This window comes from Hevea brasiliensis, chromosome 3, assembly GCF_030052815.1.
Source record: "Hevea brasiliensis isolate MT/VB/25A 57/8 chromosome 3, ASM3005281v1, whole genome shotgun sequence".
NCBI classification, from domain to species: Eukaryota; Viridiplantae; Streptophyta; class Magnoliopsida; order Malpighiales; family Euphorbiaceae; genus Hevea; species Hevea brasiliensis.
This window is the reverse complement of record NC_079495.1, coordinates 7,219,786-7,234,001: the sequence shown is the minus strand read 5'-3', so window position 1 is coordinate 7,234,001 and position 14,216 is coordinate 7,219,786. Positions and strand designations below refer to the sequence as shown.

Sequence of the window (14,216 nt, the reverse complement as noted above, 5' to 3'; positions counted from 1 at the left end):
TTAAATGAGACCATTATGACTCCACCATCTTTCCTGGGCATTACCTGGTGCATTTTATATAATTCTAATGGATGATATTTCGCCTCACGCCCCCCTCCTACATGCACCACTAAGCGTTATGCTTAGCGCGTTGGTTTTCCATCGCGTAGGTACTGGAGATCAGTCCTAGCAGCCGCAAAGAAGACCACGATGGTGCACCGATGAGCTCTAACGGATCCGCCATCGCCCGAGTCACCTCACCGGTCTTTTATATTTTGGTAGGGCCCATATATAGACTAGTATTTTGGTTCATTATGTCTAGTCATAATGTATTTCATTTTGACTTGTAATTAAACTTTGAGATTGAAATGAAAACTTGTAATTTATTATATATGAATTTCTATATAAATGCAATAGATGATACTTCATTTTGAGATCTCATAAATAATTATAAATGATATGATACAAGAGAATATGATATGAAAAAATATGAGATGACTATGAATATGTTAATAGGTAATAGTGGAACCCGCCAGATGCTAATAAAACAGAGGAGACTCTATCTGGGTCTCTACAGAAATAAGATATAAAAAAAAATTCTACACATAGAATACATATTTTAAATGACATCAAAAGTTTACAATAAATATGATAAAACAAGATAGGGTGCTCCGGCACCGAATGTGATATTTCTTGCTCGGCTATACAATAGACTGGTAAGGAGTGTCACAAATTAGGCATACTCCGGTGAATTAGAAAACATTGTAGTTTACCACCAAAAAAATAAAACAAAATCAACATGTCAGTTCTTAATTTGTTATTAATTAATAAGTTGATCCCCAAATAACTTCTTTTTAATTTTAAATAATCTAGTTCGTGAATTTTTATTTTTATTAACAAATTAAAATAGTTCTTATATCTAAAATTTTATATTTAAATAAATATTTATTTTATATTTAAATAAATATATATTTTATAAAATATTAAATAGATATTAATATGCTTTTTAAATAATTAATTTTTAAATACAATTTTAATTTTAAACTTAATTTTTGAAAATATTTATAAATTATAACTAATTATAACTTTAAATGATATATATATATATATATATATATATATATATATATATATATATATATATATATATATATATGACTATGTATTGTCAAAATAAATTATATTTTATCATATAAATATAAAGTTTTTTATGTTTTTTTATTGAAAATCATGTTAAAGGAATTTTTGTAATTATATTTATTAAAAAAATAATACAAGAAATAAGATAAATTTTTTACAAAAATTATAAACCATAATCTAAAAAAATTTAAGAATTTAGTAAAACATATTATTTGTCTAAAAAATAATTAATATTTTATAAAATAAATTATTACTTTAATATAAAATTTAGATATATTAAGTATTTTATTAATGAAAAAGTTCGCATATTAAATTATCTCAAATTAAAAATAATTAAAGGTAAAAATTAATTTATTAATGAAATTTAAATTTAAGAATCAAATTGTTACTGTAGAGGAACTTAGTTGTAAATTATTAAAAAAAGAAAAAATCTCCAACCGTGCGCTTTGGAGTTGCCTGTTGGACCCGTCTTAGGCTGATGTACATGGGCCAGTGTTGTTTTTATGCTAAGAGATCAACATCTTAGCACTGCTCTAATTTAATTTAAAAAGAAGAAATAAAGAATTTAATTATTTAATAAATTATTTATGCAAATTGAGAAGTACACTCATCACTCGAATTAAGTCAGGTGTTATTCAATTTAATTTGAGAAATCTTTAACAATATTTAGGATTTTTTAATGAAAATCCTCATATACGAAGCATCAAAAGAAAATTTAAATAAAAACAACATTCATTTGAGGGATTATTCTGCAAGAGTTCTCATGTATCCGTGACTTAATCTAAATCTATATGGAAGGTAAGTAACTTTGCCAAGCTGCTAGACCAAAAGGTCAAAGCCAGTAACATATTTGGAATCATCGCTTGCAAGGTATAAAGCAGCCTCTGCCACATCATTTGCATTTAAGATGGGCCCTTTCAGATTTGACATAGCAGCATGCCACTTCTGCACTTGAGTTGGATCCATAGCTGCTGAAGTAGTTAAACCAGTAGGTAATGCGCCAGGGGAAATGCAATTAACTCTTAATCCATACTGCCCCAATTCTACAGCCAAGTTCTTGGTTAGCCCAACAACTGCATGCTTTGATGCTGTATAAGCATATGCCCCGCCATACATCGCTGAAGTAACACTTGCAGTGAACAGAATACAGCCTTTCTTTTCAGGGATCATTACTCTGGAGGCATGTTTGGCTCCCAAGAATCCACCATACACATTAACATCGAAAACCCGCCTGAAATCTTCATGTTCAGTTGATAATATTGTGTAATAAGGCTTGCCGGTGGTGCCTGCGTTGTTGAACATAATGTCAAGCTTTCCATGACTCGAAACGGCTGTATTCACTGCGTTTTCCACATCTGACTCATTGGTAACATTGCAATGGACGTAGGAAACTGATTCTCCAGATTCCGAACAGATTTTCTCAGCTACAGAAGGACCCAACTCCGATTGGACATCTGCAATCACAACCTTAGCTCCATGCCTCGCAAAGAGTCTTGCAGTGCTCTCCCCGATGCCACTGGCTCCTCCCGTTATCAACGCCACCTTGCCTTGTAACCTGCATAAACAGAAACTTTTCACTTTCATTACAAATAACAAAGCGTTTTAGCTCAATGTTAATCGTCTTCAGCACTGTAAAGTATCAAGAATCAACAAGGTCATGCATCTGAATAGAGGAGATTTGCATGTTTTGCTCACCTCTTGGCAATGGGAGCTAGCAGGGATGAGGCTTCCATGATCTTTTGGCTTAATCCGCTTAATTTCAAGATATGAATGACTGATTATGGGACACTTTACGAATGTTTAAGGTATTTTATAGCAGAAACTGATAGAAAGAAACAATAAGGCAAATATTAATTAATCAACCATCCATCATGTGAAGTACTTTAAAAAATTGGTATGGAACATGGATTTCTTGCTGGCACTTGATGACCAGTTAATTATTTTATATAAAAACCAGCTGCATATGCTCTTAAAAAATGGTATCAATGGAATTATTATTACAAAAAAAGTGTGGAAATCAAGAAAATTACAAAGAAAGTCTTACAGGATCCTTAATTTGAGGCAAGAAAATTGTGCTACCTTGGGAGTTCTTTCTTGACCCTTTTAATTATTCTTTTGACTTTACTCTCTTTCAAATTTATTTCATCTAATTAATATATATTTTGTAGAGGTTAATGAATTCTTTTTTTTTTTAAATGTTTTTTTATACTTTTATTATGCATGTAAAACAATTATTAATTAAAAAATTACTTATAAAGTGATAGCTTTTGTATGATAATTATAATTTCTGATAATAAATATCTCATAATTGTAGTTTTTTTTATTTATATTAAGGAAAGAAAATTGGAATTAGTGAGATTAGGATCCTAGCTTTCAGTCTTATATTTATATATGTTAATTAATTATCATATATACATACTTTTCATAAGTGATTTATATGGAATAATATACAAACTCCCATATCTCAAGTGAGATTTGGTGCATTTAATGGACATGTGATTCAGACTATAGAATTTTTCTTTTTTTTCTAAGGAAAAGATAGTTTCATTGAACAGCTAACATGTCAAGATTACATTACAACAATTGTACAAGCCATCTCTGTTAAAAATAAATAAATAAATAAAAATAAAATTAAATAAGTCATCTCAATTAAAGAGAAAATGAAAAGCTTACTTTACTCAATTCAGTGATTAAAAACATATCACTCTTCTGTAAATACTATATTCGGATCCTAGGTCTCTTAATTTCCCTAACAACTTCGACAAACTATTATATTTTACGGGTATATTATATTTTAAATGCCCAAAATTTATCTATTAATTTCTATTATACATTCATCTTGCATATTTTTATAACATTTATTTTGTGAATATATTTATTTTAAATGTTCGATATTTACTTTTTATATATTATAAGTAATTACTTATAATTAATTCACTATAATTTGACTATCATTCTATAAGATTTTAATTCAAACAAATTTCTGATTCTATTAACTTTTTTTTCCTAATTAATGATAACTTTATTAGCATTTTTAAGTTAAGGATTCGTACTCGTGATATTTTTAGTAGATTAATTTTTAGTGTTTGACTTAACTTATGAAAATCAGTTTACAAATACTTATAAGCTAATTTGATTTTATAAACATTTAAAATTTTAATCAATTTTATGTTTCATTAAAATACTTATAAGTGATTGATAAACAGTTAATGTGTTTGATAAAAAATAAGTAATAAACACATTTATTATTAAAATGGCCAAAAAGAATAATAGATAAGATTTATGATGAAATTTTAAAAATTAAAGAAGAATAATATTGTCACGACCCAACCTATGGGTCGGACCGGCACTAGGACGTGGGCCAGCCTAAAGCCCCCGAGGCCCGTAATAAGCCTAACTATTCCTCAACCCAACTCTAAGGCCCATTTGGGCCCAATTTCAAGAATTCAACCGGACAGAGTCCGGCCATAAAATGGACCATACAATGGGGAGTTTTTGACTCACCTGACCTGTAAACATAATACATAATCATCTGGGGAGCTCAACTCACCCTCCATATAATCATGATGCCATAAAAATAAATGGGAGCTCAGCTCACTCATCCAGTCCAACATACATGCATTTAATAAGTTTACAGGTCCAACATGGCAATTGTATTACAGACCCAAATCAAATAAATATTTCTAACACATGCGAAATTCTAGGAGTTAACAGAATTATACAAACATTACAGACATTAATAGACGACCTGCGAGGGAGAGAGGCAGGTAAGAACTTAACAAGAAATCTCATGTATCCTGAAAAAATAAGGTGAACAGGAGTGAGCGTTCGACTCAGAGAGTAAAATATCAATTTTAACTATAATCTCTATAGCTATCTAAAGCTAATGCACCCTGTGAAGTGAAATGCAACATCGTCATAATTTTCATACAAATCACATCAAAAAGGCAATTTGGAGCGCTCACACACCCAATAATATCAAACAATACATATATGGGAGCTGATCCCTATACAACCCTCTTAATCCAACCTCTGCTAGTGAAGATCTCAAGTCGGACTTTCACTTAATAAATCAAATACGGGGTCTTAGCGAAGATCTCAAGCCGTGTCTGTGACACCCCTCACCCGTCTACAGTGTAGCCGAGCAAGATATGCCACACTGTGTGCTGGAGCACCAAATCATATTTTCATTATAATTTACCCTTTTTAATTCATTTATTTATAATTTTGATTAATCTGAATTTTTCGCAAATTTTATAGAAAATTCGGCAGAGTGTCGGCTATAAATTAGAAAAACAGTTATTCTGAATCTGTTAAAAACACTTCCAATATAATCATAATATCAATCTCAGTCAACCACTAACATATTTTCAATAATTTCTCAAATGACTTCAATATCTCACAATTCAATTCGTTTCATATCATACTCAACTCAACAAGAAATACTCAAATTTATTACTAAACATGATTTATAGATATTTACATCAAAACATAATTACATGAGTTTCTAATATACATGACAAAATAAAGGTCTGATTACAAAAGCTTACAAAATACAAAATATCAAAAGTAGCCTAATGTCCTACCAATGCACTGCAAATGTGAGGTGACTCTGGAGTCTGTGTGCAGATCTAACAATTCACCCGGTCTGAGGTCTGCTGGACTCCCCAGCTATGTCTCCAGTACTCCCCAGCTATGTCTCCAGTACCTGCGCGTGGCAAAAGCGACGCGCTAAGCAATTCTACTTAGTGGTGACAATATAAAATAAAATAACTAAAATAAAATGGATATGCAGAATGCATATTTACATTTTATGTAGACTTAATTTGGCATTTATTGCAGTATTATTCGATTAAAAATTGGTAAGATTTATTTTCATTGCCCGAGTAACCCATACTAGTCAACTGGACTGGATAAACGGGTAAACTGGCACTGGGTACTAAGTAACTCGGACCATCACACTATCGGTCACATTGTATCTCTCAGTATGCAACAAAACAACTAATAAGCTGTAATAATTATTAGGGATAAAAGCCAAGTAGAACAACTCAATCAACATAGCCAAAGGCTATTATAACACAGAATGGCACGTGAGGCCATAAAATACAAAATGGCATGAAGCCATATGCAGTACTGCTAACAGAACCCTATTGGCATGCTAACCAATCTAAACCAATCTTGCTAAGTGTACTAGGACATGTTACACTCTTAAATTGTACAATTCTTGAAATTTAAGTTTATGTGTTACTATTCATTTCATTAGTCAATAAAAATGTTGACTTTTACATAGACAATAGGTACATTGGTTTTAATACTCCCAACATACCATATTTTGCATTCTAAAATTGTTGGTATTGGTTGCCAATACCATTTCTAAGCTTAGTGTTAGTTATTCAAAATTTTCATATTTCAAGTCTTGTGTTTACTGTTCCATTGGTCATTTTTACAGTAGGAATTTGGCGAAGTTGTCAACATGAAAGTTATTCCTTATTGTGTCTAGTTGCATTTCCTTTTTTGAATCACTCTATTTGGAGTTTTGTAGTTCAAGTTATGGCCTAAATACTATGACTGGCCGGATTGCAAACTTTCCAGATTTTCTGGACTGACCAAATCTACAGTGTTTTGTGCAATGATTGCAGGTCACTTTTTGAACATGTTATGTTCAAAATTTGGGTTAGGTTTCTTCATGAAAGTTGTAGGCCTATATCTCAGCTATTTTCTGGTAAAATTTCAAGTCAATTGGACCTTTCTAAACTGAGTTATGACCAAATGAATAAATACTATTCATTTGGTCATTTTGCCCAGGCAGAATGTAGGTCACCCAGATTAGGGCAATCTTTAGGTCAACTTGGTTTGATTTTCTGGGTATGATTTCTTCAACAAAGTTGTGTCATTATGTGTTTAGTTTCATGTCTAATTGGTCTTGCACCAATTGAACCTCTACAACTCCAGTTATTGCTGCCCAAACCTGCTGGACTCATGCTCAATTCTGCAGGTTAGCCAAGGCAGCAACACTAACTTCAATTCCCACTAAACAAACCACTTCATTTCTTATTCACACATAACCAAATGATCACTAATTGACCATTAAAACTTACTTTCACCATTACATGATCAAAGTCTGAATTTCATATCCAAACCCTAACCCATTCCATCTCAAATCATGCATTCACTTACCTTTCACTATCCTAAACAATAGGTTAGTATTAAGGGTAGCTAGGGTACCATTTTAATTCAAGAAAATCTTCAAAATCCTACCAAGCCCAAGGCTACTGAAATTTTAAGCAAGGCATACACATAATGTTTATTCAATTTTCTTATAAATTTACATTCAATTTCACTCCTTTAACATGAATTGAAAGAGAAAGATTAAGTTTGGTCACATACCTCTCATGGAGTTAATCTCAAACTTACAAGAGTTCTTCCTTTACATTTCTTTTTGCTCCCAAGAGCTTCACCAAGATGAAATATCAAGGTTTTATGTTGCTAAGTTAGGGTTTTGTTGGGAGAAGACTAAGGAAATGAAGCTTGGTTAACTTAAAAATGGAGGAGTGAGGGAGAGAGTATGGGACGGCTTGAAGAAGAAGAAAATGGCTGCTGAAATTTTCTAGAATTTGAATTCTTTTTCTCATTTTTAATGTATTATATGGTGTTTCTTTATTTTGATTGGCCAAAGCATTTTAATTACCTCATGCTTACATAAGCATGAAGTAATAAATCCCATTTATTTTTATTTTCTTTTCATTCATTGTCTATTCATTTTTAAATAATTTTTCATCAATATTTGTTCATATTTTATGTCATATAATTCACTTACATAAATGAACAAGTTGGTCAAAAATCATATCTGAAGACAAAATGATCAAAATGCCCTCCTTTGGCTTAACGAGCTAAAATTGTGTGTACCGATTGAAAAATTTTTCTAAGCCTTTTCTTGGCATTCTAATGCCATATAATCCTCAATGACTCTTCTCTGAAGTCCCAAAAATTATTTTATGAATTTTCTCCTGGGTTTAGGGCTCCTAGTTGCGAGGACCGCAACTTCCCACTGGGTTACCCATCGTTAGGGCATCGGCTCATTTAACTTGGTTGTATTTTATTTCTAAAATTTTTCTAATATTTTTCTTTTTATTATTTGAGTTAATTATGATTCCTCACTTTAGTTTCAATATTTTTTTCAGACGTTCTAGCTGTCCGGACCGACACCGGTCACCGGAATAGTAGAATGTACAGAATTGCTATAGTGAGGGTGTTATAGTGTCTACCCTGAAGGACCGGGTCCCAGCGAGTATCCCTCAAGCCGTGTCTACTCATCCTGTCCATATCCAACACCATACCACACGCACGCCAACGCACGCACACTACTACAAATTACCACAAACAACACCCATGGCAATTCATCAATTAAGAATGTAATATAAAACGTTCCTAGTATTTAACTACATAGATATATACATATAAGTAATGCATGAGCATACCTGAACATATAATAATATTGAAATTATAATTAAAATTAATATTTTACTCACAGATTCAACCGAAGTCAATGTGGCGGCTGGGCAGAGGAGGAAGGCTGTCCCAGCTCACCTGATAATTTTATTACAATTATTTAATAAATTTTACTCAATACAAACTGAAAAAAGACCAAAGATGTCCTAAGTCGTGCCGAAAATCCGACAGAGTCTCCCCTATACCTAGGACCTACCCAACCTGCAAAATGGCTTAAAACGCATTTCTATATCCAAAAACCATACACCCACAACTCAATCACATCACACAGCCCCTCCTGGGCCCATCCAAACAGTCATCAATTACAATATGTAAAATTACAGTTTAGTCCTTATAATTGACCCTTTTGCAAAAACTACTCAAATGAGCTCTAAAAATTCTAAAATTTCGCTTCGCGGTCCTTAGCAATATTACTAAGCTAATGCAAAAAGAATTATAATTTTCTAAGCTATCACGAATATTCTATGGATTTTTAATCCAATTTAAGTACTAAATAATTAAGAAAAAGTAAGGTTCGGGTTTACCTATGCCGATTCCAACCTCGGGAATGCGCTCGGGACGTCTGACAACGGTTGGGCAGCCAAAATCTCAATCCAATTCAAAGGCTTTTTCGATAGCCTATTTGCCTGGTCCCGAAATTACAAATCCGAGCAACTGTGGAATTTCCACAAATTGAAGGTATCTACGCGAAACCCACAACACGAGGGTTAGTATATAATTTTTACGAAATTTTCTAAGCTCATTTAGTGCTCGAAAAAATACTACGAAGTTTCATGAGACCCACCGAAAAACGGTGTCGAAAATTTTGAAATTTATATTGCCGCGAAGCTCTCGACGAGTGAAGCGCTTCGGTACTCTCGGTTTTCTCGTAGGGTTCACGGTTTGTGAGAAATCTAGCCCAAAAGTCGAAATGGGCTAAAACTTCCTGGACAAAAATTGGGCAAACCGCTCAATGAATTTTGGTGTTCTTGGTATCTATGGAAAGCTTTCAAGGTGTAGATGTGTTTTGGCACAAGACCCGACCCAAACGGTGGCCGGATCAACTGAATTTTGGCTGGGAAGCCGAAACATCGCGCTCGTGCAGGGGGGGAACTTCGCGCGTCGTTTCCGACAGCCTAGAGCGTCGGACGGTGGAGGGAAGGGACTGGGGCTGCGCGCCGGCGAGTGGGGAGGGCTGGGAAGGCGGCGGCGCGGCGAGGGGAAGTGAGAGGAGAGAGAAAATGGGAGAGAGAGAGAGAGAGGAGACGTTGGGTGCGCACGAGAGAGAAGGAAGAAGAAAAAGAAAATGTCGGTCTGATTCGACCAATCCGATCAGGTCCGGTTCGATTTGGCCGGTCTGATTCAAGATACAAAATTTTAAATTTTTACTCTGCTTTGGGACCGAAAACGAGGCCCAAAAATTTCAAAAAAATTTTAGAAAACTCAGAAAAATTCGTAGAGTCCAAATATATTTTTAGTTTTACCACGTGATCTTTAAATTAATTTTTAAAAATCATCAAAGTTTTATATTTTTGAAAAATCGAACCTGATTTCTAAAATTCGAAAAATTTTAAATAATTTCCTAAAATTTAAATAAAATAAAATATTAATATTTACCCATAAAATAATAAATTTAAAAATTAAGGGTGTTACAAATATAATACAATATTTGGTTAAATCAGCTTATAAGTACATGGCTTATAAACACTAAAATGAAAAACTGGATTTCCTAGTTCATTTTTTATTTTTTATAAGTCAACTTATAAACCCAAAAATTATTATAAATAAATGAGTTAGCTTTTTTTAGAACTTATAACTTAATTTGACTAGTTTATAAGTTAAGACAAATACGTTTTTATTAAATTGTAATTTAATATGAGCTACACTTGTACAAATTGTTATTTTATTTTATTTATACTAATGAAAATAATAAATTTTTGTAAAATTTAATCTAATTTAAATTTTATATGAAATTTCAAGAAAAAAATGAAAAAATAATTTGGAATCGATTTGAGTTAACGATTTCGAGCCTTGAACCGGCTTTAAATCGAAGTTAACGGTCAATTTAGAACCCTTTCTTCTTGAACCGGGCTCAAAATCGTTTGATTCGAAGATGATTTTAAATCGAAATCGACTCGATTAAAAATTTTATTTATTTTTTCTTTTTTTTAATCTTTTTAATTTTTCACATTAGAAACTAAATAAATGATTAAATCAGCAGTTAAATAGACAAAATTATAACTATATAATTAAAAAATTAAAATTTTAATTATTTATATTTTAGCCCCTTAAATCGAGTAATTATATAGTGCAACTATATGGGATATCTTACATAAAATAATAAACAAATAATCATTCGCCGTCTAAATATCAATCTGACTTCAATGCTAGGCTCATGCATCAAAATTTCTAGCCTTGTTATGACCTTGAAACATGAGAATGCAGACCTAAATTGTGATTATGCTGCATTTCATACATAAGAAATATATTAGACTTGGATAGTTATAGAAATTATATTTAAAATCAATATCTTACTCTATGAGTCAAACGCTTACCCTTGTTCAATTATTTTTTCTCAGGTAATAGGTGGACTTATTGAGAATAAATTGCTTTCTTTTCTCACAGGTTTAACAAAAAAACTTTAGTTTTATATTTATTATCTTTTGTTCAATTTTAGAACTCTGCATGTACCAGTAGTATATTATTTTTAAATGAGGTTGTAATAACTTAATTTTTGGAGTTGTAAACTTATTTATGTGAGAATGCTTGGATACATGTAATATTTACTACTGTTGATGGAGGGAGTAGAACTCCCAAATGTTGATTTATTTATATTGAGTATTGTGAGGGTGAGCTGAGCTCAGCTCCCCATATTAGTGCTTTTATTTATTTATAGGTCAAGTGAATAATGTCCCCGTCTGATAATTTAATTTATGGTCGGACTTTATTCGTTTGTTTTTTTGAAATTGAACTACTTTTATGTGCCGTTCCAGCCCACAAATCAGGCATGACACATAAAAATGAAAAGGAAAAAAAAAAAGACAAAGTCCATCATTAGATAATAAAAGAAAAAAAAAAAAGAGATGACAGAAGAAAAAATTGTAATTATGTGGATATGATGCGAGATGAGAAGATAAAAATTAGAAAAAAAAGAAAGTTAGAGTGGAAAAGCTACATTTTTTAGTTTTTAATAAATAGATTTTAAATTCTTTTAGATTTTATTATTTATTTTAAAATATTAGAATAATAAATGTCTATAGTGAAGTGTTCAATATATTTAAATTTATTACATACAATAATATTTTAAAACATTTTGTGGAGTCAAAAATCATTTTAATGAGTCACTTAAAACATTCTATATGATAATGTATATAAAAATTTTCTTTTAAAAAAAATGAGTGGGTCAATTGACTTCATTACCCCACACATGGCTCCGCCCATGACGACAGTGCACAGTAAAATTAAGGTTTTTACCTTATTTTTTAAGTGGATCCAACATTATAATTTAATAAACATTTTAATTAAATATTTAATGACATATCAGCCACATTAACATTAGGGTACTTTCTTGCAATTTCTTTGAAAAAAAAAATTTATAATTTCTCTAAAAAAATTATTCAAATATTAAAACATATCAAATTTTTACTAAAAAAAATTACATTTCATTTTCAATTCTGGTTGATATGTAATTAGATGACTTAGTTTTTATTTTTAATTTTAATTAAGAAGAATAATTATTAAACTAGTTTTAGAATATACTAACATCCTGTTTAGTTCAATTCTATTATAAAATTTATTTCATTTACAAATGAATTTCATGATAAAATTTATTTACAAATAAATTCCCTTATTTGATATATTTTATATTAATATGAAATTCATTTCAAATAAAATGAATTTTGTATTTAGAATAAATAAAATAAAATAAAATAAAATAATATATAATAAGAGGATAATTTTATCACTTAAAATACATATGATTTTAAATTTAGAATTTATTTGTAAATTCTATCAATTTTGATAGAATTTGGTTTAGTTATAATAAATTCCATGGAAGTAATTATTAAAAGTTTTAAATAAATTTTTATTTAAACCAAATATTAAAATTTTAGATTTGTAAATGAATTCTACAAAATTTTATGAAATTCATTTATATTAAACACTATTTAAATGAATTTTATTGTGCACGAATAATTTGCATTAGGTTGTAAGGTGTTAAATGGATATAATGTTATTTAATCAAACTTATAAATTGAACCGTTATCATATGATTGCATATTGTTGTGTTATCCATTTAGTAAATGTGACAATATTTTTGGTTAAAATTTTGACATAATTAACTTACAAGATCAAATTGCCATTTACCTAACCTCTAATCAACATTGATTCTCTATTAATAAGCTTTAGTTCAGTGATATTAAAATTCTTTTTAAAATTGTGTGAAGAGGTTTTAGTCTTAATAGAAATTAATTATATAAAAAGAGATAATTTATAATTAAGTCTATAAAATGTAACAAAATCACCAATGAAATTGGTACAAGTGGTAAAAAAACTCTATATTTTTTAAGTAAAGTCGAGTGTTTTATTTTTATGAATGGAGAAAATCTCTACTGCGAATACTTTACCCCCCATAATGGGCCTCCCTGACACGAGTAAAATTAGGCCTACTCCAATAAATTAGAAAATATTGTAGTTTACCATCAAAAAGATAAAACAAAATCAACATGTCAGTTCTTAATTTGTTATTAATTAATAAGTTGATCCCTAAATAACTTCTTTTTAATTTTAAATAATCTAGTTCATGAATTTTTATTTTTATTAACAAATTAAAATAGTTCTTATATATAAAATTTTATATTTAAATAAATATATATTTTATAAAATATTAAATAGATAATAATATGCTTTCTAAATAATTAATTTTTAAATACAATTTTAACTTTGAACTTAATTTTTGAAAATATTTATAAATTATAAATAAATTATAACTTTAAATGATATATATATATATATATGACTATGTATTGTCAAAATAAATTATATTTTATCATATAAATATAAAGTTTTTTATGTTTTTTTATTGAAAATCATGTTAAAGGAATTTTTGTAATTATATTTATTAAAAAAATTTTACAAGAAAAAAGATAAATTTTTTACAAAAATAATGTAAAAAAATTTAAAAATTTAGTAAAACATATTATTTGTAGAAAAAATAATTAATATTTTATAAAATAAATAATTACTTTAATATAAAATTTAGATATATTAAGTATTTTATTAATTAAAAAGTTCCCATATTAAATTATCTCAAATTAAAAATAATTAAAGGTAAAAAAATAATTTATTAATGAAATTTAAATTTAAGAATTAAATTGTTATTGTGGAGGAACTTAGTTGTAAATTATTAAAAAAAGAAAAAATCTCCAGCCGCGCGCTTTGGAGTTGCCTGTTGGACCCGTCTTGGGCTGATGTACATGGGCCAGTGTTGTTTTTAAGTAGGATAAATAAAGATAAAAAAAGTAAATAATTTATGTACCGTTATTTAAAAAGAAGAAATAGAGAATTTAATTATTTAATAAATTATTTATGCAAATTGAGAAATACACTCA

At 29.8% G+C, this 14,216-nt stretch overlaps 1 protein-coding gene across 1 annotated transcript; it reads right to left on the bottom strand.

Annotated features, from left to right (window-relative positions):
- Positions 1-1,726: 1,726 nt before the first annotated feature.
- LOC110663844 (short chain aldehyde dehydrogenase 1) lies at positions 1,727-2,963 on the bottom strand. Its single transcript, XM_021823285.2, has 2 exons — positions 2,815-2,963; positions 1,727-2,674 (listed from the first exon to the last, which is right to left on the bottom strand). Exons 1-2 carry the CDS (start codon positions 2,850-2,852, stop codon positions 1,939-1,941), a joined length of 774 nt encoding a protein of 257 aa, XP_021678977.2. The 5' UTR covers positions 2,853-2,963; the 3' UTR covers positions 1,727-1,938.
- Positions 2,964-14,216: the final 11,253 nt, after the last annotated feature.

Coding starts and splice junctions, on each gene's coding strand:
- LOC110663844 (XM_021823285.2), bottom strand. CDS start 2,852: ATGGAAGCCTCATCCCTGCTAGCTCCCATTGCCAAGAG. Junction 2,675..2,814: donor CTAGCTCCCATTGCCAAGAG/GTGAGCAAAACA, acceptor CTGTTTATGCAG/GTTACAAGGCAAGGTGGCGT.